This window comes from Phymastichus coffea, unplaced genomic scaffold, assembly GCF_024137745.1.
Source record: "Phymastichus coffea isolate CEN01 unplaced genomic scaffold, Cenicafe_Pcof_1.1 PCOF00114, whole genome shotgun sequence".
NCBI lineage: Eukaryota > Metazoa > Arthropoda > Insecta > Hymenoptera > Eulophidae > Phymastichus > Phymastichus coffea.
This window is the reverse complement of record NW_026706925.1, coordinates 602,881-626,983: the sequence shown is the minus strand read 5'-3', so window position 1 is coordinate 626,983 and position 24,103 is coordinate 602,881. Positions and strand designations below refer to the sequence as shown.

Here is a 24,103-nt window from a genome sequence, read left to right as displayed (position 1 = left end):
CGGCGTCGTCGAAGCTCCGTCATTGGCTCCATCTCGAATGCGATACGCAGTAGCCGACTGTCCAACTCGCACTTGAATCAAGTCATATTTAGATTTGAAATTATTGCTAAATCCTCGAATTTTATTGAATTTTTATTTACGAATTCATATTGATGTATTATGGCGAGCGTTTTCAAGCGTAGAATTACTTTAAGAACGCTGTCTATTTTACATCTTTTTATTTCGTCTATAATAATTTGAATTTGATTCAAGCTTGAAATTGAATATTATTACGAATAGAAACCAGGGATGAGTGCACGAAGCGTGCTTGACCACACCTGACGACACTAGTAAAGGAAAGGACGCAATGTTGTACAATGCCTGCTTTGTGTTGTATACTCAATATCTATATAGCACACTCTCGCTCACTTTGTGGGAAATGGTCACTCATGCATATATATATATATATATATATATATATATCTCAACATCCGACTGCGCACGCAGGTCAATAAAAACCGTGAACTTTACGATATTCATTTGGCATCTCTTGTGCCAGTACTTACTTGTAATCCTTTAATTATCTCGCTACCGGCAGGTCATTGGTGACAATATGAGTTTTAATTCTTGCTTCAAGAAACACATGTTTATTTTCATTTCTACAAAGGTGTATAACGTGAATAAGCATTTCCTCAATAAAATGTAACGATATTTGGTAATACAGCGTTTTATTTGCAGAACTTGGAATGCTACTTTTCTCATTTAATTTTTATGAAATGCTCTGCGTTTTCTTCCACTTCTCGTTCAGTCACTGTGATATAAATTACAATGAAAGACATCACGCCCACTAGTCACCTGACACCTAGATTTTGCCTAAATTTAGTCAGTGGAATAAAAGTTCCTCGAAGGAATTCTTTCCCCATTGTTAGTTTAAATTTCTTTCTAAATCGTCAATTTAGAAATACGCGTCCTGGAGACAATTAACGATACTTGACTTCAGAAAGATATAATCATTACCTAAATTTGTTTGTTTTCGCCTATAATGTTCATAATTTGATACTCTTGCAATAAATCCTCAAGAAAGTTGTATAACAAATATTGTTATCGAATTATGCATTGATGAAGTGATATTGTAATTAATAATGATATACATTAACTACAATTAGCTTATCATAAATAACTAATTGACTTCGAGCTGGTTTCAATTTAGATGGGTATTCATCAATTATGTATTTCTTGTTGAATGCAAGTTGGGATGACTTAATGGATTAAATAGGGCATATAATTGAAAAATGCAATTCTCATAAGATTAAATATATTTTTACAAAGTTTTTATTAAACACCGCATTGTGTATTATAGATATCACAACGTTACCGTTAAATCCAATAGTTATGACATAACTATCGCATGTCAGATTTAAAAACAGACACGCAACATCTTAAAGGCTCTCCGTCGGCTCTACTCCGCGAAACAATAATACAAAACGAAGAAGAAGGAAGGGACGAAGGTACAAAAAAACAATTGACATCGCTCTAGCTGATTCTCGACGGTCACAGCCAAACCTAGGAAATATCTACGAGCGCAAATACAAAGCAGCCGCGATGAATATCAATGTAATATCATCCTTCGTTCTCTCGGGAGTAGCCAAATATACGTGTGTGTTAAGTAATGTTATCGGAACTTTTGCCGACATTTATTGTACATCGAGCACTGAGATGAAAAGGAGGCGTATTCCGTCGAGATGGTAAAAATTAAGCTACACACTAGCGACTAGCTAACTACAATCATTTAACAAATTTACGCTTGTTACGCTTATCGATTAATCTGCCGATTCTTTTTCCTCGTTAGTTTGGCAACAGGATGACAATGTGGTCCCGGACCAAACTTTTCTCGCCGCAGTTCCCAGCTGTCCCATGGTAACCGTACAAATAATATCGTTATGCTTGGCTTCCTGTATCCATTCTTTTTCATCTTTTTTTGTTCGATGTACAACTGCGTTCGATATGAGATGCGCTTGATACATTATTACCATGACTTTTGTTCTGTATTCTGGATTATATAAGTTTAAGATTGAAAAGTTACTCGTTTCATATATTGGCAATCGTGTTTGTTCTTACTTAAAATCAATATCATATAATGATGCTAATTATACTGGAGTGCTAATAGTGTTAATTATACTAGAGAATGGTCAGTAACTACAAAACAAGCAGAGATATTATTGGATTCTTTCTATCCCATTATCAAAAACTTGTAAAAGTAAGATTAAAATGAAGAGTTTGTAAGACGAAAGAACTCTCATACATTGTTGATTATGATTTACAAAGTAAATGAAACAGTTATCAAGAAAAAAAGTAGCTTTTCAATCTTAGTATAGGTACTTCGTTGCAATTAATTATGCCAATTGTTAAATGAAAAAAAAACAATGTTAGGAAGCTGGCAACTCTCATAATACTGATCGACTCTCAGATTGTCGCATTCAATAAATATATTGCACGCAGTAACGTGTTTTTTATAACAAACTTTCAACATCCTTTTATACCACTGACAAAATGACACTACAATTGTTTTTTTCAGAGAAAAAATAACACAGATTTCATTTTCTCTTTCGTTAAGTAAACTTAAAAAAACGTGGCATTGCAAACGTGTAGGAAAAAAAAGAAAAAGGAAAAGGAAACTCATAAAGATAGATAGAGAGAAAACTCACAAAAACATCGAAGAACTTTTTTTTGTTCAACAAAACCTTGCGGACACTACACGTGTGACCTGTTTGTGACGCCTCTTACTGTAGGTGTCTGTGAACGAAACAATATATATAAAAAATTATAAGTCATATATACGCGAGCGTATTGTGATACTTTACGACGAATGAATTAGAAGGGAATGAATTAGAAAGTCGTGTAGTGCAAAAGGTAGGTGAAGGAGACAGTTGAGAACCGCTTTATATAGCATGCTTTGGCTCGGAACTTATTTAATTAATATAGTGTAGAGGAACAAATTTACGTTATATAGGAATTGGACAATTTGTTTAAATATATTACTTTTGTTACGTTAAAATTTCTTAAATACGATACTAAAGATGTGATTTTACAAACTTAACTATTTATATAGTTAGGTTATATTATTTTTCTTTTCTTTTCGCGATCACAAAATCGCCAATATCAAATTGAGTCATTAAAATTAATTGTCAAAGCAAGCCTTTACTAACTTTTAAAAATTATTCGATTTAAAAACTGACTGGTGACAATAAAAGTAGGATATACTAGATTTTCTTTAATGCAGTATCTTATTGGAACCATATCGAAGGAAATGTGAAACGTCATGAACGAGTGCCGATGAAAAGAAAATTAGCGAAGGCTCCCTCAGCAGAATAAAACAGTTTGTACAATTAAAGTTAGCTACTTCCAAGTCGATTAGATAAAAAGCAAAAACAAATTAGAACTAAACGGAACTTGAAAATCACTGGAGGAACTCGGGTCGAACTACGAATGCTCACCAATCCATCAAGAGCGGCTCCGTTGCAGAATCATGCAGAAGCATATCGCTATCGCTCTAACAATACAAAAGAAGAAGAATAGACATAGGTAGCGTGAAAAACTTAAAAATTCACATGAAAACAAGTAAACTATGTGATGGATGTAGCACACTACACGGCGGAAAATTATGCTTAATATCTTAGTCTGAGATTCTCGTCAGTCACTGTTGTCACGAGAAGTCTTTATACGAAAGATAGAAAAAAAAGATCACAGTTACGTTCGAATTCTTCGTTACAAGTATATCATATAAGATTTATAGCGTTCGCAACGGGATATATCCTTCTTCGGCGATGAAACTTCCAGCAAGCTCCTCGTCAATGGTCACGTGCATTTTGTCCTAAACAAAGTCCAAAGGACCGATTTAGTCAGGTATATAACATCTGAATTCTCTTTATGGCCAAACAAAATATCAAAGCACGCTAATTTTATAAAGCTTTTGAACCTTTTTTTTCGTCAACAGACATTAAACATAATTTTCAAGTTTCCGTTTTTGTGTTAAATGAGATATTGAAAAAGATTAATCAAAGTAGGTCGAATTTTCTGTTGTCTTGGCATTGATTAATTGATACACACTTGTTCGCGCATGCCATGCACTATATTTTATTAAGAAGTCAATAATAAAGTGAAATTATTCGCACTTTGTAAAAAAAATATCTACATCACAACAAGCGACGTACTCATTTGGTAAAAAGCGAAAGATACTGCTACTAACATCGCAGCAATGCCTCAATGCACGATTTTGTTATCTGTTTAATAGTGGTGTTAATTGATTAGTAGAAATATAAGTACTGACTATATCACCGTCACTCGGTGGGGTAGGATACTACCGCACATCAAAGAAAAAAAAACAGACGTTTCTGTAATATATACATCACTTGCACGATAAATACAGTAGCAACAACGAGCAGCACTTCGCACGATATTTACAAGTGTAATCTTTTCATCACAGCTTTGATCGTTGAACACGAATACACTCACGCATCATTTTTTTGTACAGTTTTTTTTTAAATATACTATTTGTATATATATTTTTTTTCTGTCGTTATTTTTTCTTCGTATTGTTCTTAGTCACACGACACGAAAAATTGTACCTGCGTTTATCTTTGGCAATACATATTTGTTCAAAATAATACGTATTAAGTATTGTTATGTTATTAGTATAGTTTGATGTGCATTCAAATAAATTGTCAGCTTTGCAAGAAAAAAACCGGCTTTTTTTTTACAAAGCTACAATTTTTTCAATTCAGAGCTGAGCAAAAAAAATATGTTGCGCAAGCAACCGAAAGTTAAATCGAATAGCGCTAGTCTGATCTGTTTCAATTCACGTGTACAGATAAATACAAGAATTACGAATGTTGTAATGTAATTGTAATTAATCTGACCTTGCTGATTGAAAACGTCAATAGTATGTTATAATTATATTTCACAAAAATATTTTTACTGACTAGCGTGATACTCTTGAAGGCCAAAAACATTTTCAATCAGAAGACCATTCTATGCTCAACTCTGATTACATCAAAAAGTAAGGCCCATTCGTATAGTAGGTAAAAATACATTAAGATAAAATAAAGAGAAGAATAAATGGTTATAATATTAATAATAATAATAATATCCATTAAAATAAAAAAAAATACCGTTTTGCGTGAGATGGTTGCATTAGTGGCAAAAACGATTATAAAATAGCGTGTGTATGAGTTGTTAAAAATAGGGAAGGTTATGCGACAAGTTTTTAATGCCTGTTAAGGTTGAGAATGACATAAGGCTCGTCAGCCCTAACGGTAGCGTTGGCGTTAGACTCCGGACCAGGAGCATTAGGCTGATAGCACGGATTAACAGTGTAGTTGAGAGTGGGCTGATGGTAACTCACCGGCTGACCATTTGTACGGCGTCGCCTCTCCAATTCTGAATCGTTCAGGCATAGATCCGAATCTGAATCGATTTTATGGCCCATGTCATCCTGTATGCAGAATTTTTGTTTTCGGCGAAGCAGAAAATGTAAACGAAGCGGTGTGTTAAGCTCGTGAACGCGATGTTTTTTGTTTTATGATTTGGATCGAGAACGGACGTGGTTATTTTTAAAAATTTACTTTTCTGTTTATAGAAATAATGAAATTAAAGAATAGAAAACATATTTGAAGCTTTACAATTTCATTACCGAAGAACACTGCTTCTTCAGGTATGAAATGTAAATAGTTTTATAACACGTACGATTTTCTGCTATTACTGTGAATTTCTGAACCCCTCCCCCTCCTCACAAAAAATAATTTTACGAAATTTTGTAATTAAACAAATTAATCTCACCACATATATTATGATAAAAAATTATTGTAATTTACTGTTGTAAAATTTTTCATCACAAAGAATTTACCGTTCATAATTAAAATAAATTAATCAATTTATTTATTATTCAGCATCCACCCAAGCTCAATCAATACTCTCTGCACTTAAAAATTAAAAAAAAAACACAATCATCGTTATGGATATAAAAAGCAACTAACCTGGGTCATTTGCTGCGTAGTAGTAAGCAGTCTTGCCACAGGTGTGCAGCAAACGGGTAAAGTCTCTAATAACGTGGGTCTTGAGTGCGTGAGTAATGGTTTCATAAACCTCGTGTCGAAGTTACCCCAAATTCTCGCAAGCAATGCCTTCTCATTGCTTTTTGCTGCGCTGCCGCTTGATGAGCCGTCCTGCATAGAATTATACTGTGAAACGTGAACAACGAGGCTTTAGTTTGTCATCCATCCTGTATGTGTGTTCCAACGATGCACGACAACTTTTATTTTTATTATGTTTTTATTTAAAGATTTTTATTTGAACAGTGTATCTTTAGTTCAAGGCACACTGATATTACATCTCGTACTCTTGGACTTTTCATTTTTTTTTTCGTGTGTCGCTTTATATTTTAGTCTAGAATGTCATTGTAATGCTTTCAGCGAGCTTAATTCAGGCTTTGTACTTTGATTATTTGATTGATACAAAAGGTAAAAACGTAAAATCAAGTTTTAACAAGTTCAAAAAGCGATATATTAACAAAATGTTAGATATTCTTTTGAATTACTTACTTTTACTGGAAAAAAGCTTTATAGGACCTACATAAGAATCAAGTTTTACTAAATGTTTTAAGAAAAATTATAATAACCACTGGATAAGTTAACGTATAAAACTAATTAATTATGAAATTACAACTCAAAGTTTCTAACAGATATGCAAAAACTGATTCTAACTTTTGTACATACTCAACATAAATCATATATTTAAATCTTTATTATAGATTGCATGTTAAATAATTTCTTATTCATAAAAAAAACTCTATAAATTATTTTATTTGTTGTGTAAGATAATTAATTATAATAATTATACACTTATAAATAGCACAAGCCTTAATTAAGTATTGCTGTAGTTAGTTAATCGATTAAAAAATTATATGCGCCATGCTACGTGCTGAGTTATTGTAATATCCAATTGACTGTGTATCATTGTTTTAAAATGACACGTTTATATAAGTTGTTTAGCGGATGCAGATACAGTAATCATTTCAAAATATGCTCACGGTTCGGGTTCATACAGAATGGATCAACAAAAGTAGAAGGAAAAATTACGTAATTATAAAATAATCAGAAAAAAGCAAAATATTGGCAAAAATAGTTCTGTTTACGTTCACTGAATTCAATTTCATGCTTGATCATTCAATTTTATACTAACCAATGTGGTATTTTCATTTGAAATTAGGATAAAAAAATTAAAACAATAAAAAGAAACTAAATTAATAAGATGACAAGAAAATTTGAATTAGTAAACTTTTTTGTGAAATTATTTATAAACAAAGTAACAAATTGAAAGCAGTAACAAAAGCGTATGTCGAGTATTGGTGTTGTATAATTGTGATTTCAAGCGCAAATAAAAATAAAAAACCCCAAATAATATGAGGCATCAAAGCAGGCAATCTAAACGAAAAAAATAATGAATATAAAAATATATGATGTATGAGACACACGACTGACGACTTTCGAAAGTTTTGTGCAGACATACCGGAGAACTTCTTTCCCGATGCAATTCCAGTTCGCCAAAGCCACCTTCGCCACCAGACTATTTGAACATTTCAATTTAAGTTTATTTTGATTTTTCATTCCAAACTTCGAACTATTTCAATCTAATTAAAATAAATCCATGCTCAAATAAGTAAGAAAAATAAGTTGAGCAAATGCTTATTCAGGACCATTGTTAATTAACTGTGATCATATTTTACAAAATAATTCAATAAAGTATGGAAACGAAATAGAATAAAAATATCTATGGTCAGTTTTATAACGACATAAAATGGATACTCATGTATTGATAAATTTACAGTATAATATTGTATGTATTCAACATTATACGAAAAGTTATTGAAGAATGATAACAAAATTAATGAAGTTAAAAAAATCGTAAAATTTACATGAAAAATACGAACCCCAGCGGTGTCCATAGAGTTATACCTCTAGACGTAAGCATTAAAAAAGCGAGGGTAAAGCAGTTTGTGTATGTATAAAATCGAACAAAAAATTACGTGCGCAGGTGCCTTTGTTTTTAACTTTTTATGACTTTCCACTTTTTGTTCTAAAGCTTGAAAATTTCAAGATCTGAAATTTTAAAGCTTTGGAAAAACATCTCGAATATTTATATACAGAAACAACTTGAATGTAATCATAAATGACACCAGAAGCTCATATGTTTCACACCAACACAAATTCACTACAACCATTATTTACTACTCTTGAAAAGAAAAAAAAAAAAGCTGATTTTTTATCATTACTCACACTTCGAACTCCATTGTGTGATAATACTTCTACTTCTTCGTCGACTCCAACTCTGAAAATTCAATTGTTTGAAAGTAATTTTTAGCTGATTTCAACTAAATTATACGACAAAAAATGCGATGAAAAAACTCACGGTATATTGAACCAATTAAGAAACTGCGATGCCATGCCCCCTTGGAAGATAACCGTAAGTATAACGATAAGACTGGTAGTGGTAAGCATAGCTTGTCTCGCTTCAGAGACGGTATTTCTAATAGCAAGAGCGAAACTCATTGCTCCGCGAAGACCAGCAAAGAACAACATGTGTTGAAAGTTCATCGGGATCTTTGGCTTACGCCCAAGGTTCAGTAACGCTGATAAGGGATATACGTTTACCGCCCTGCCTAACATTGCGCAGAACTATGTTAATATTTGTTAAGGAATCATACTGCTTTATGATTTGATAATTTGAAAATAGGATTTCAATTTGTAAATAACTATAAAAAAAATCGAAGTATGCGATTACGATGTCAATGAATAATTAAGAAGTGTCAATGGTAATTAAACGTTAAATGATGAAATGTTTACATCAGTATTTTAAAAACAAGCGTAATCAGTAAGAATTTGGAAAAGTGTATGAATCAAAGTGAGATACAGTCGTGACTATCTTTGTTTTATAAAAATAAACTTTCATCTCATTTGATATAGCGCTGAAAAGGAAAATTATGCACATCACATCATGCTAATGAGTCATTCTCACTTACTTACATAAACAGCTTATAACAGTCACGTAATTCGATTAAAATTATCCCTCGCAAGGTAAACTGCTGGGCTATTATTAGATTACAACATTCCATCTTAGATGAGAAAAAAGGATACAAATCCTGCTAAGATAAAGCCAAAGTCAAAGTGATGCTTGGGAAACGTGAACATTGACACACCAATGTAGGTGAAAATGAAATTCTCAGCTAAAAAGTTAAGCAGCTCAAAAAGCTGCTTCGTTCTCATTCGAGAACCGGAACTTAAATTATTGTATGTATAATGTGCTTGGCATATCCCACAGAACAGAACAGCAACAACACCTGGAAAATGAAAAAAATTTTCGTTTGTAGAACGGTTTCTTTCATTTCAATAAAAAATATCAGATAATTGTTCAACTTCTTATTTTGTTAATAAAATTGAAAACAATATCCGATATAGCTGAAGATAAAATACACAAATAAACACGAGTTTAAATTTCATTGTTATAATACTACTTATTCTGTTGAAAAAAAAGTATATAATTAAAGCAATGAATTTAAAGAAAACGATCCACCGTCAAATTATTACAATATTATTTTTTACACTTATCTTTAAGCTTTCAATGGTCTCATCGTAGCTTATTGACACGCACATTGAATATCAAATACATACTTATGATGTTGACTCACTTACAACTCTTCCGTGACAATGAAATTATGATTAATTCTTACGAATGCGCGATATCAGTTCATTTCTTCAGGCATTTGAATTTCTAGATGAGAAATTATTTAATTTTCAACTAGTGTAGCAAGATCAGTCACGTTTCGTAACAACCGCGATAGCATATATAATTTCTATCAAAGTACATCTATCATTTAACTGCCAACTCTTTTCCTTTTATGTACAAACACTCTTTAGCTTACCTGTGAGATCGGAAGCCTCGGCAATCAAAAAAGTGCTATAAGACATAAGGACGAACAATGCAGACTCGAGTAGCGGAAAGTCACGCACCCTCGTGAACTTCGTGAGTAGTGCTGTGATGCAACCCATCGTAGCACCGATGAAGAGTGACAAACTAAAAATGCCGACAAAATCACCGAGTGCTTGGAAAAACGCCACGGTCTCGAAACTATTTGAACCCACGTGCGTCACATAACGCTCACCATAGTTCTGGATCGCACTAAAAAATATAAGGAATTGTTACAAAATTATATTAAGCAGGAAAATTACAATTCAGCAGAAGCATTTTTTTACTCTATTTATCTCACGTTATCGCAAAACTATTTAAGAAAAACGTGTAACATTGTAATTGAAAAGAGAAATAATATCTTTTATTTCATAATCAATAGACACTTTTTTTTTAATGAATTTATCACTATTTTTATCACCTTGTAATTTTTTTTTTAAATGTCTAAAAATAAAAATTCACTGATTTATTTTACAATATTCGCGCTGAGATATTTATCTGTATCGTTATATAGAACGTCACCCTTGTGAAAAAAAAAATTGTGCGCAAAGTTATACAAATTTCAATGTTTTTTTCCTCGGAATAGAATAAAAAATTCTACTTCATAGTTACACAATGAAAACCTCCAAAGATTTTTAACGCCACTCACCCACTAAGTACAATAGCAACCGCATCATTGAGCACACTTTCACCAAATACCAAAGCATACAGATTTACATCGACATGTAGATCGTTGAAAATCGAAATAATTGTAAGTGGATCCGTAGGTGAAATTAGTGCACCGAAATATAGTGTATCCAAAAAGCCAATAGAGGTCGATAGCTTCGGCATCAATTGTATAAAAGCGTAGAGCAACGTCCTTCAAAAAAATCGCAGAATGATGACGTATGAAGTATGCGGGTATACATGAGTTTAACGACATCTCGTATTGAAGATTAAAAATACTTACCCAATGGCGAAAGACGACAGCGTTGTACCTACCAATGCGTACATCAGAATTGCGCCGAGATTACGAAAGAAGTATTTCTAGAAAGAAAATAAAAGTGACTTATTGTAAAGTGTTGATTGTCATTATCTTTGTAGAACAACACGACGCGAGAAAACCTGTTGTCGCGAACGCGATACGCACGGTGTAAAAGAATGACATAAAGCTTGATTTTTTTCTAATGAGTATTCTTTTACGCATGCTAAACTTGTGTGAAGTAATGGATATATATAACTAGAGATTTTTTAGAATTGATTGCAAAAATCATATCCATTATTCATTATTAATAAAATGGACAAAGAAGCTGCACGGTTCTTTAATTTTATATCTTTGAAATATAGATTAAAAAAAAAACTTTGATAAGCCTTACCCTCTTCAAGCTATACCCAGCATGGAAGATAATGGGTGGCAAGATGATGTTGAAAAATATTTCTGGGTCGAAGGTGGCCTAGAAAAACAAAAGAAAATTAGAAGATATAGCTTTATCAAAACTTGCAAATTTTGAATTGCAGATAAATGCTTATATGTTATTCTTTTTTTATCCAGATACGTTAAGCATTTTAAAAAAGTCTAACCTTCTTGTCGATTACGCTATCTTGTTTGAAAATCTCGCCCCTGAACAAGTAAGCGAAAGTCTTATTTTTGATACCACTTGTGGTATTCTCGTGTAACTGAAATAACAGTAGGTCCGGTGGTATCGACTCAGTGTAAACTGCTGCAGGCACAACCGGCAGACGCTGTATCGTATTGCTAGACGAGAAGCCATTGCGGATTATCGCACCCACCACAAGACCTGCAATCGTTTTTCAAATTGTTATTCTTCCTTTTTATCTCTCAAAGATACGTATACACTTAATTTGTCGCTTGGAGACCTCAACAACTATTTCATTTTAGCGTTATACAATTCTCCCTCTCATTTATAATGTATTTAGGTTGCAATATACACGTTACGCACGTTTGCGATTGAATAAACAAAACAGGTACGTTGCTAAACATGGCGATATGCAATATAACATGCACGTGTTTGTACCAACGTTAAAGAAAAAAAAAGAAAAAAAAAAAAGAAGACTCACGGGACGTAACAATACGCGATAAGGTTTATTTGGGTCAAGGGTCAAGGTCAACCCTATTAGCACGTAACAGGTGCAGCATCGATAATTAGACAAATCTACATGTATGTGATCGATCAATGATTTTCATCGAAAAAGTTTTTTTTCACTTGGTTGGGGAACTGCGAGATAACTGAATAAAAAGCTGCGTAAAAGTTTTAACAATGATATTTGGAATGCTTGGTGATCTTTATTAGAAAATTAACTTCAATATAGATTTATATAGATTGTATGGATTGACTTTATTTTTTTATTCTGAAGATAAAAATTATTAATAATAATACCTTTGTTTTGGCAATCAATAGTTAAGTCTAAGAAATTTAAAGTTCATAAAACAATAAAACAAAAAATTTTTTTCTTTATATAGGAAAATTAGTAGTTTTAATTAGAATGGAGAGAAGTTCATAAAAAAAGGAGGTTCACATAAGATTTGTTAGTGTATTCCATCATGCCATAACAAGTTTTAGATGTCATTTTTGCATAGATGATTAATGTCCAATTGTTCACAGAGTTATATTTAAAGATCATCATTCGCTGATTCTTATTTAAAATATTTAAGTTGTCATTAAGTTTAGCTTATTGTGTCACTTATAAAATGACAATTTGCAAATGAATAAATAAATAGAAGTGATAGCTAAAGGAAAATTAAAAAACGAATACATCAGTTACAGTAACCATTACAAACAAAGGAAAGTCAAAGAGTTTAACAATAAAAAAACTCACCATAAATAACAGCAAGGCCAGTCTCGTGCAAGAACCTTAGCCTCCTGTGCTTGAAAGTCCAGACAGTAAGCACAGTTGCGATGAGAAGAAAAGTATACAGCAACAAATTGAGACTGTCGAGTCTGTGAAGATACTGTGCCTTGGCATCAAGTTCGATGTCAGTGGCAGCTCCATGGCAGTGACCTGCCAAAAGGCACACTCCCAGTCCCAATAACAGCAGCAATACACTCATCACGCACTCACGGTCGACTCGCTACTACTACTACTCCTCATGTCCCTCTTCTTTCGGCAGTGTCAAGTCTCCCTGGCTGCTTATCGACACGACACACTATACGACGATTCGACGATGACTAATCGCAAGCAGACGCACTGTCGCCGACGTCATGGAAAAAAGCTCTCCGCTCCCTCTCAGCACAGCTCTACAAACGCGCCAAAATTGATTGTCTTCCTTATTTTTCTTTTCTCACTTCAATTCATTAGAAAATTATTTAAAATCTGATGAGTCGTGAGTATTCATCGTCGATTTGGAAAGAAATGAGTTTTTAGTATAGAATGAATAATATATACAATAGAGGTTACCTTTTCCTAATCAAATATCATTCTAAAAATATCACGACCTAATCGATAATAAGCAGCTCTATGTATTGAATTCATTCGATACGCGAACTACGTTTAGGATTATGGATTCTATACAATTCATACCTGCAATTTATCGCTGAAAAACGAGCAAATCTGCGCAAATTATTAAGCAATACACCTACGCCTGACATATCTTTCGCCTAGAAATGACAGACATAGGCGTTTCGTGACTGTCAGTCAAATCTATTTCTCGATACTTCTGCACACTACATAATTATTTTGCTATGTTATTAATTTTCCATCGCTTAAATTATTTAGAAAAACAGACAGAAATAAACGCTAGAGAATAATTACACTAATAATTTACTTACGATAATAAAGAGAGAATTATAAAATATTTGCCATTCATAAAAAATTATAGTACATAATTGGTTCTTATCAGAATTACAAAGTACGAAAGCATTCCCAACCCACTAATATTAACTCTGTTGAAATAACACTACCTCGATGACTTTTGTCAAAGGCAGTTGTCAACGCAAAACAAAGCACTCACTGCCTAAATAAGGATATATAACATGTAAACCCTATGGAGACTATATGGAAATACTATTCCTCGGTAAAACTCTATTGTATATAATATATTTAGGTATGTATCCTCTTCCAACTGATTATTAGGTTTACTCATGTAAACACTGTTATCTTCAAACTTACTTTCTCGTTGAATTGATTATGCTCGTCACGTAAAGAATACTTGCCGTCAAAACAAAGGAGTCGCCAGCGACTATAGCAAGGTGCGAAATGACAACAAAAAATCCAATATTCAAATATGTTGTCTGCTATAGCTTTCCAACCGTCAAAGTAGGTAACTGTAATGCCATCAGTCTCTCGCGAAAGCGTCGCGCGTTGAATTTTGCATCAGTCAACCCTATCATTCTATATCATCATGGCTTGTTCTCGTCTCATAACGCAGTGTCGCGTTAAGTGATAATCGCGATGGACGAGCAAGATAAAATATAAAAAATTGTAAGCCATGGTGATGACAAGGGTTCACCTGGAAAGCAGGTCGTCGAGTTGCTTGAGGAAATACCGTTTGTTCTTTGGACTTGGCATAGTGCTACTCTGCGCTCAGATTTACCTGGCTTACACTTTCCTTGCTTTCGAGAATCAAGGCTTGCAAACACCCGGCAACAAACCCTTTCTCGACGAGGTGAATTATTATTGCTGCTTTCCTGTGTGATGACTAACTGATCAATGGCATGATTGCGCGATTCTCTCTTACGTTTGTGAATGGTCTTGTGTGTGAATAGTTATTTAATTGCTTGATTGTATGCAGTTTATAATGTTGCAAAAGTGATAGTACAGGATGAATTTAGGTTTTTCTTTTAAGCAACATTTAGTACTTATTGTTCCTTGGCTTTTTTATGAATTACTTTGACACATGAATTCTATATATGTAGTTTTAGCTTGGGTATATGTTTTGCCTGCAAATAAATATGATATGATGTGCTAAAAAGAAAGTGTATTGTAATACTTAAAAACAAGACTTATATTTATGATCCATTTTTTATGACTTTGTATTTTACATACAACAACAATGTTGTTACCTACAATGAAGATTATTGCAAATTAATTTTTTTTTTTTAATTATTGTTATTTCTTACCATCTAGAATAATAAATAATAAAATCATAACTGTTTGACTTAAAGTATGCTAGTTCATCAAACAAAATCTGTGATTCAATTATTTTATAGAAATGAGAGAGATTAAAAAGAGATAAAGGATAAATCTTTACATTGAAGCTGTTTTTCACTTGAAATGTTTGAGTGATATCTAATTTAAAAAGTATAAATTAAGTATCCATATTTTTGAAAAATTGGGCTTAGATGATTTAGTTTTTTGCTGTTGTAGATGTCTGATATTCTGTGATTAATCAAAGATTGTAATTTTATGAGGTATAATGTTCTTAAATTATTATTAATTAAAATGTTTGTATTTAAATTTGCTTTGCAGAATGATGTATCTCGAGAAGAAGATGATGGGCTGCCAAAAGGAACTCGTCAGCTTAAATTGCCTCCTGACAAACAAGGCAGCTCTAACAAAGCTCTCAATCACAATCGTACTACTAGAGTTAAGCTTGACCGTAAATCTTTGAATTTTGAACCAGCTTGTGAAGTGTCTGGTAAGTTCAAAAATATTTAGGTGCCCATCTATTACTATTTGAAATGGAAAATATATTGTTTATAATGGTTTTCAGGTAGGGAAGCAGTGAGTGCTATAACTAGAGCACAAAGTCAAATGTGCAAGGAGCGCATTGTCAATGTGACGTGCCTTAGCCAGCAGAATCTGTTGTATCCTACAAAATTGCAGTCTTCCTGTCCACATTCACTGGGCTTTGATGGTACACCCAAGAGTTTGGGCTGCTTCAAAGATGACAAAATGTCCAGATTATTACCCAACTACTATGCTGTTCTCAAGACAAATAACTCACCAGAGCACTGTGCCTACATGTGCTTGCAATCTGGCTTTCCTTATGCAGGTGTTGAATACTCGTAAGTGCTTTAGTATTTTATTATCCGTTGCACTGAATATTTGTATTACTAATAGTGCTATTTATTGTAGGTATGAATGTTTTTGTGGTAGGGAAAAACCTTTGAAAACAAATCAATTACCAGACTCTAGTTGTAATATGAAGTGTCCTGGAGATGCCAAGCAAATTTGTGGTGGATACCTTACATTAAACGTTTTTTTTATTGGCATCAAAAGTATAAAACTCATCACGAAAATTCATTATGAAAGATCAATAGAAAATGTTGTTCACTATTTTTGGTTTTAGGATTCAAGCCGCAAGAAGCAAGAAATTCTAGTTTAAAAAGTACTGATGAAAGCCCAGTAAAAATAGCGTATTTGCTGACTGTCAATGGAAGAGGTAGTCGACAAGTCAGACGTCTTATTAATATTCTTTATGATCCTTCTCATTTATTTTATATACACGTAGATGCAGTAAGTTTCTTCTTGTTAAGAAATAACGCGTTTATCGGTTGAAATTACGATTAAAATTAATTTTACAGCGACAAGACTACATGTACCGTGAGATGTTAGAATTAGAGCGAAAATGCAAAAGGAAAAATATAATAGTGGCGAAGGGTCCAGAGCTGCGACATGCAAGCATTTGGGGTGGCGCGAGCTTACTCACAACGTTCCTTACCTCGGCACGACAGATGCTGTTATACTCAAAAGACTGGGATTTTCTCGTTAATCTTTCTGAGTCTGATTATCCAATTAAAACTAACGAGCGTGTTGTAGAATTTCTTACCTGGAATAGGGGTATGAATTTCGTTAAGTCGCACGGACGAGAAGTTCAAAGATTTTTGACTAAACAGGTACGTATTATACCTTGTTTCCTGGATCATGAATTTTATAACAAAACATTTTTTTAGAATGCCTTATATTTTGTATAGTTGCTATTGATCAGGTATACAGTTATTGCTTATTTTTATCTCAGTGTTTACATAATGAATTGTTTATGAAATCAATAATGCCTTTGTTTACCTTCAATTATAATTGCGTAACATCCATTACGTTTCAAATAAAATTTGATATTTCGTATTTATTGTTTAATTTATATTATATATAAGTTTGTGATAGCAATTTAAAACATGAATAAAAATTAAAAAATTTACGTTTAAAAGAATTACTTATAAATAACATTTTATCAATTGCATTCTTTTTACAGGGTTTAGACAAAACTTTCGTAGAATGTGAAGCTCGAATGTGGCGAGTAGGCGATCGTAAGTTACCCAATGGTATTCAGATTGATGGTGGTAGCGATTGGGTAGCGTTATCGCGTGATTTTGTAGAGTACGTCTCGCAATCAGAACCAGATCCACTAATTGCTGGCCTCCTAGAAATTTTTCGCTACACATTACTACCAGCCGAGTCGTTTTTCCATACGGCATTGAGAAACTCACGATTTTGCGACACCTACATCGACAACAATTTGCATGTAACCAATTGGAAGCGGAAACTTGGCTGCAAGTGCCAGTACAAGGCTGTGGTTGATTGGTGTGGTTGCAGTCCAAATGATTTTAAATTGGAAGATTTTGGGCGAATCAAGGGCACAGCTGAAAAGAATTTATTCTATGCAAGAAAATTTGAGCCGGTGATTGATCAGAGAATTATCGACAGAGTTGAGCAATGGTTGTATCCGGAAAAACTGAATACTACTGCCGCATTAGTAATTAATATTTATATATTATAGAAATCAAACTCATCAAGCAACGAAAAAATATTGTCGCTATTTTTTTCAGACTGGAGCTGGCTACGACGTATATTGGCAGAGTATTTATCATCAAGACGTTACCAGTCCACCTTCTGATGATGCTTTGTTAACAGTTGGTGACTCGCTGTCACGTCTCATCTATCTACACTTTGGTCATTCCGATAACAGAATTGATCCTACAGAAGTTCATCTGGTTGAGATCAGTGCCTATTTTCGAGAAAATCGCTTCAAGGGTATTCTCGTACGTGCGGCTATTGAGAAATTTGCACTGGAATCGTCAACTTACATGGTAAGCACTTAATAGAAATTATTCATTTTGAATAAAAATTAATTTTTGATTGTTCACGTTACAGCAATCAAACGTACCCCAGCAAATTGAAGTTTTGATCGAGCAGAAAAAGAATTTGGTAACGAACAAACCATGGAGCACGAAAACTTTGAGTCTGACGGTGAATACAGATTACGATCAGAAAGAACAAATGTTTAGAAATTTTCTTGGAAGTATCGGTCCTCTGTCGAATCCAGTCTTGTCTTACGAGTTTGACGCGGGTTCGATAATGCCGCAGAACATGACAATTCTATGGCTCGATCCAATGGATAGAGTGGCTGAAATTAACTATCTTAATGAAGAATCTATGTCTGTAAGTATTTAATTGAATATCAATTCAAATATGTAGGCTTTTATTTTTGGATTTTAGAATGGACACGTAAAATCACAGCTGAACGAACCACTAGCCATTGGAATTTGGCGTGTGTTCGTGGTTCTTGATTTCAAAGTCTGTGCTTACTTGGAATTTCTTGTGACGCCATTGGCTTATTGGAAAAATATGCCGATCATACGAGAAAAGGCGGCTGAAGTTAACAGGGGACCGATAAATGATTATCATGTATCTAGTGGTGTGGCTCATAAATGGCTCGAGGTGCTGAAGCCGTATGTGCATCCAAAAGATCCTAGTGAATTTGATACCAAGGTGTGTAGCGAAGTAAATGTTATGCATAAAAAATCAAATATGTTATATGCGTAATTCTTCATTGGAATTTTAGCAAATACGAGTTGGTAGACAATTGGAAGCTTGGATAGATAGTTTAGTGGATAACCAATACGAGATAATGAGAATATGTGATGCAACAGAGGAGAGACCTTCGCGCAAATCAAAGAGCCATTCAGGATTGACATTGCCGCGTTGCGCCAATACTGACTGGAGTTCGCTCAGTCCCGATCCCAAGTCTGACGTTCGTAGCTTGTGTCAGAGCTGAGAACAATAACAATAATTAGCTTTTTTCCTTGATTGTTCACGTAGGACTACTTACCACATAGTCATACAATTAAATTCAATTATTCCGAGTGATCGTCAGCTGTATATGTTATAGCATATCATATGTAAATTAAGGTTCATCAGATCGAACAATTTTTTTAGACTTCTCAGTATTCATGCGTGTGTGATTAAGATACACAGGGTTCGTCATAAGCACAGATCTTTTTGAAAGTATTTCAGGAATTTATGATTCCTCTTTTCATTATGTGAGTTATCACAATTACGATGCATAGATGAACACTGAAACTGTATTAATTTCAGTTTGCTTGGTTTTTTGGGAAGCAATAATGATTAGAAAGACTTGTTAAAAATCAAAGTTTGTGCGCGTTCGAGTTAAAATATCAAATTTTTTATTCTCACTCAATTTCAATGTCGAAGGTAATTGTAGATAATTGATCAAAAATTTTAATATCAAAAAACAAAACATACATCATCCTTCATATATAATCTAAGAATTTATCCATGTTGGGTTTGAACGATAAGCAATCCAACATATTAAATAGAATAAAGCTATAGAAAATATTTCAAATAAGTTTTCCAATTGAGAGTAATAGCTACATACTCATTAAATATACACATGAAAGATCAATGATACTTAAAGATATACATGTGTTCCAGCAAACTAATTTTATGTTTGATACTATTAACTATAAATGTGAAGTTTTTGTGAATAAGTCAATGTCGATTTTGTTAGTTGTCAATTGTTATTTCATGTCCTTGACGAAAATTATTATGAAACCTGCACAAATAGAATATCAATCATCAATAATTTAAAAATTGACAAACTTCAGTTTGTTAGTGACTGAATAATGGCTAAAAATATGAGATGATCTCTGACAATAATCGTTACGTTAAAGCACGATGGTTCATCTAGATAGTTTTTGAAAGATATATTAAAGAAAAAATTGATTAAAACTTTTTATAATTTAAATTATAAAAAGAATTTTTTGGAATTTAATATTGAATATGAAACTTAATTGTGATTCAAGATAAAAGATAAATTTAGAAATGTATTTTTTATACATTAAATAATAAGTTTGTATACGTATTATTATGTACAGTTTAGGTGATAATTTCAAAATCGATAAACTTTTTTTAATTAATAACGATCACTCGGAACCTTCGTAAATAAAATAACGAACAATAATGTGCCATTCCTTATAAACGCTGTATTATGAGGCGTTTTTGTGAGGACGACTTCAATGAATATTTTTTATAATAATTACACGTGTACATATACATTTTTATCTTTAATATTTACAATGGATATACTCTGATTGTATTGAACTTTCATGGAATAATAATCATTGTAATAATAACAAGGTATCATTGTAATCCTTGATAAAAGAAAACTATTTTATGTGTAATTTTGACGTAAAACAATATCACACGACTTACTGAAAAAGTGATTTCTCAAAAAAAGTAATCTAAAATCTGTATTCTACTACAATACTTTTCATTAAAAACGTTAAAAAAGTTGATTATCATATATCTTTATCGAGTTAAGTATGTACAATATACTACAATCCATCTGTAAATATTTGATTTGAATAAAAATTGCAATCAGAATAAATACATAATTGCTTAATTTCTTGAGAATTTTTTTTTGGTTAAGAAAAAAAGCGAATGGGATATAAAAATATTTTGTAATTAAATATATTGCATCGACAAATAAAAAGCTTTTACACAAGTTGATCAACGAAGGAATGTAAAAGGGGTATAAAGAGTGACAAGTATAATGAGCGCATGTGGCACTGTATGATACAAACGTGACATAATCATATTTACTAATAATTGTATAGTTAATCAATAGCAGATAAAGTACAATAACAATCGTATAAGCGCGCGACTTTTTTGTTTGCGTGGCTATGCGACAATTCCATCTCGATTCTATATAAAATTAAATTCGTTGTTCAAGACAAAAAACTACTAAACTATATCATATAAAAAAGTCGATCACTGATTGTTGAAATAATTCGAACTACGTTTGATTTTAGCAAGAGACTTTCGATGTATAAAAAAAGAAATTTCGAATCCTTATCTACACACATACTTATATTGCACGCTCAGCTCTTTTTCCAACGAGTAAATCATCATACACGTAGTAAAATAATGATTAAAAAATTAATGCAGAGAAATACTTGTAAAAAAATAGAGTGTTAAAACTCTCTCGCTCCTCTGAGACCAGAGCATTGTGAAGAATAAAGTGAGAGGGGACAAAAATGGAAGGGAAAGAGAGTGAGAGAGATAAAAAAAATGGAATTCAGACGTCGCCGTTTTGCAAGGCGACTGACGCCGCCTGCGGAGTCGTCGCCGAGCTTGACCACTTGTTCTTGTGTGGGTCAACGCCGAAGCCTTCGTCATAGTTGCCTCGCGTTATGAACAGCTGCTTGAAATGAGGGATGCAATAAAGCTTGCCGTTATTCAACGTGAACGTGTCCATTCTAAAACAATAGAATAGCGTTTGTTCTTCTTGTAAAAAAATTCCAAGCGATTTTTTTGTTTCAGAATAAAATTAATAATACCTTAAGATGCAGTTGCATTGCAGACATCTAAAACACTGTTTGTGGAAGATTTTATTGTTCGTTTCAACCTTCTCAAGAGGATAAACTTTCTTCTCGCAGCTTTCACATACATCCATACAGTTTGCTTGGATTTCCTGTTTCAAAGTCAAAACATAAAAAGTAACAAAAAAATCTAAATCGGAAAAAACTAGTTACTGAAATAAAAAATAATGTGTAAATAATAACGTGATCAGTAGGTCCAGTAAAAGGCTTGCCGTAGATAAAGTACAATTTCCATTTTATTGAGAAAAATCAGTTCGACCCTCAAAAAACTTGATTTTCACTTTTGGTTTTTTTCATATCCACTACAGTTGTCAGTGTGCGTGTATCATATAAAATATTACGCGCTTTGACAAAGTAGCCGGATATATAATGCATTTTAATGTTTTTTTTTTCGTTTTTTTCTTTCGGAGTATTACAACAAAACGCAAACGCACGAGCTATACACATAAGCTTATTTATCGCTAGGCATGTACATACGTAGACGGTCTGGATTATACGATTACTCTTAAAACTCATGTTTACGATTAATTTATTAAGTACTTTTGTACTCTAAAAAGAAAAGAAATAAAATTGGAAGAAATGCATAAACAAAAATATAGAGACGAGTGCCCTTATAAATTTTATGATGCAATATATCAGCAAACGCAATTTTAAAATCGTTGAGAAGTTTCGTATAGGTATTTATGAAAGTTAAATAGCATACGAATTTCTCTACAGGTTGCCGTACAAATTACATTAATTTACAATCTGATTAATGGCATACGAATATTTGTGTATAATATTTCCAATGCACGAAATCTTATTTTGTTCTTAAAATTTGAAAAACGAGTAAAAATTTACTATTGTTTCACGCGTTAAATAATTTTTTTGTTACGATCGCTAGAAAAATATGAACATTTGTAACATTTAATAATACACTGATCGATGACTAAAAGCATTTTGTTGCTTTTTTAAATTTTCGGTTGGAAAAAATTATTTATTCGTTTAACTAATAAAAAATATCATGAAATATTCAATATAAAAGAAACTTCAATGTTAGTTCTTGTATCTATGTGTACACTCTTAGACATGCGCGCGCGCGTATCATTTTATTCAATTAATTAAGCCCAATGGATTGCCTTTTGGCTGTGATAACAGTGAAAAATTCATAAGCTTGGTCTGCTTTAGATTGATCAGCCAGTTTATGATATTCATTAGCCGAAATATGCTTATATAAAAAGACTTGTAAATCTCGCATAGTGAAATAGATTCGTTACAAACTTGCTTACAAAATGTGTATGTTGTTTAGTTAGACGTGTATCATAAATAGATTTTGTTCTGTAAAAATTACTGTAGGTGATTATTAGAGTAGCTTCATAAAAATTCCTTGATATTGGCACTGGTTAGCATTACAAATTGGATTGCATTTATTTAAATACTATTTCAATTCTTTGCTTGTATTTTTTATCTTGTATACTTCTCGCGCGTGCATTTTGTAATCACTGGCAAATAGTTGTAAACGAAAATTAACAGATCAAAGTAATTATTATCTCCGGCGAAAATTGATAAAATCCGCTAAAAACGCACAACGTTTCAAGTTAAAATCATCTCTAAAAACTTAAAGAACGCTATCTATATAATATACTAGTTATACAGGGTTGAATATTTTTGTAATTTAGAGTAAAAATATGATGGTAAGTAACTTAAAAAAAATCTAATTGGCAAAGATAAAAAATACGGAAAATATAGTCAATGGAGAGTACAAAAATATCTCACTGGCAAAAAAAGAGAAGAACAAAATACAACACTTCAATGTTTAAAAAATAAAAAAAAAACATTCAACCCTGTTCACATCATTTGATAATGTAATAATTAAATATTTTAACATAATCGTTAAACGCAATAATCACTATCAATAATCATTAATGTAGATTTCATCGCTTGTGCACTTGGAAGTTACTTCCTGTCCTTGAATTCCTTGTTTTTTTATGCGATGATATCATTTTACCCCCCTTTTTTAATCGTCACCCATGGGCTTCTCTCTCTTCGTCCATTAATTTAGCCCCGGTAGCATCCAGTTTCCAGTCTTCATTAGGTCGATTACTGTTACGTGAAGAATACATCGTAAATCATTAGAACCGTTACTCGATAGCTGAGAATATTGCCAACACACTTATTTTGCTTGTGTGAAAACAAGGGAGAAAACTTAAAGAGCAGAAAAATAAGACATCGGCGTGATGAACAATCAGCAAGCATTAGGTTACACATTGAACTCATTCCGCAGGTTTCTGCATTTCGTAATGATTTACAAAATAAATGTTTTTCACTAATTTTTGCTGTATTTATTTCAACATTTGTTTAGTTATGAATTTGTTTAGTTAAGAATAAACTAGATTTATTAAATTCTCTAAATTTGTTTAGTTAAGAATACGTTTCAGCAAAAATTAGTAGTAACATGGAAATTGAAAAAAAAAAAAATTAATTCAACATGCCGAATCGAATACAAATAACAGATAAAAAACGCAACCTTAAAAACTAAACTGTAGATTAATTAGCACAATAAGAATAAA

The 24,103-nt window shown here is 32.6% G+C and overlaps 3 protein-coding genes across 28 annotated transcripts in view; 1 reads left to right on the top strand and 2 right to left on the bottom strand.

The window, feature by feature from the left end:
* Positions 1–1,160: 1,160 nt before the first annotated feature.
* Positions 1,161–14,181, bottom strand: LOC131670722 (sodium/hydrogen exchanger 6). Of its 11 annotated transcripts, none has more exons than XM_058946582.1 (15): positions 13,516–13,586; positions 12,814–13,232; positions 11,557–11,774; positions 11,352–11,429; positions 10,946–11,022; positions 10,646–10,855; positions 9,953–10,209; positions 9,168–9,370; positions 8,443–8,708; positions 8,310–8,361; positions 7,964–7,990; positions 7,543–7,599; positions 6,012–6,215; positions 5,381–5,470; positions 1,228–3,850 (listed from the first exon to the last, which is right to left on the bottom strand). In XM_058946582.1, exons 2-15 carry the CDS (start codon positions 13,043–13,045, stop codon positions 3,767–3,769), a joined length of 2,055 nt encoding a protein of 684 aa, XP_058802565.1. In that variant the 5' UTR covers positions 13,046–13,232; positions 13,516–13,586; the 3' UTR covers positions 1,228–3,766. The 11 variants fall into 11 exon arrangements, with proteins under 11 accessions (XP_058802562.1, XP_058802560.1, XP_058802559.1 ...); XM_058946584.1 differs by having other exon boundaries at positions 1,231–3,529; XM_058946586.1 differs by having other exon boundaries at positions 1,244–2,772.
* A 114-nt stretch (positions 14,182–14,295) lies between these two features.
* On the top strand, positions 14,296–20,553 carry LOC131670721 (xylosyltransferase oxt). 3 transcript variants are annotated; one of them, XM_058946573.1, is made up of 11 exons: positions 14,296–14,599; positions 15,403–15,571; positions 15,647–15,941; positions 16,012–16,154; positions 16,226–16,392; positions 16,461–16,772; positions 17,126–17,626; positions 17,700–17,960; positions 18,025–18,312; positions 18,370–18,642; positions 18,716–20,553. In XM_058946573.1, the coding sequence occupies exons 1-11, from the start codon at positions 14,423–14,425 to the stop codon at positions 18,926–18,928; spliced, it is 2,799 nt and encodes a 932-aa protein (XP_058802556.1). In that variant the 5' UTR covers positions 14,296–14,422; the 3' UTR covers positions 18,929–20,553. The 3 variants fall into 3 exon arrangements, with proteins under 3 accessions (XP_058802556.1, XP_058802558.1, XP_058802557.1); XM_058946575.1 differs by lacking the exon at positions 18,716–20,553 and having other exon boundaries at positions 18,025–18,308; positions 18,370–18,526; XM_058946574.1 differs by lacking the exon at positions 18,716–20,553 and having other exon boundaries at positions 18,349–18,498.
* An 86-nt stretch (positions 20,554–20,639) lies between these two features.
* LOC131670720 (uncharacterized) overlaps positions 20,640–24,103 on the bottom strand; it is a 56,527-nt gene continuing 53,063 nt past the window's right edge. For 5 of the 14 annotated variants that reach the window (XM_058946560.1, XM_058946566.1, XM_058946565.1 and 2 more), the window contains 2 exons: positions 21,513–21,646; positions 20,642–21,431 (listed from right to left, as the gene is read on the bottom strand). In XM_058946560.1, coding sequence (XP_058802543.1) covers positions 21,251–21,431; positions 21,513–21,646 — 315 coding nt within the window. In that variant the 3' untranslated portion in view covers positions 20,642–21,250. Of the gene's footprint in view, positions 21,432–21,512; positions 21,647–21,774; positions 23,637–24,103 lie in introns of those variants that run through there. The other 9 variants (XM_058946558.1, XM_058946559.1, XM_058946557.1 and 6 more) reach the window with 4 other exon arrangements.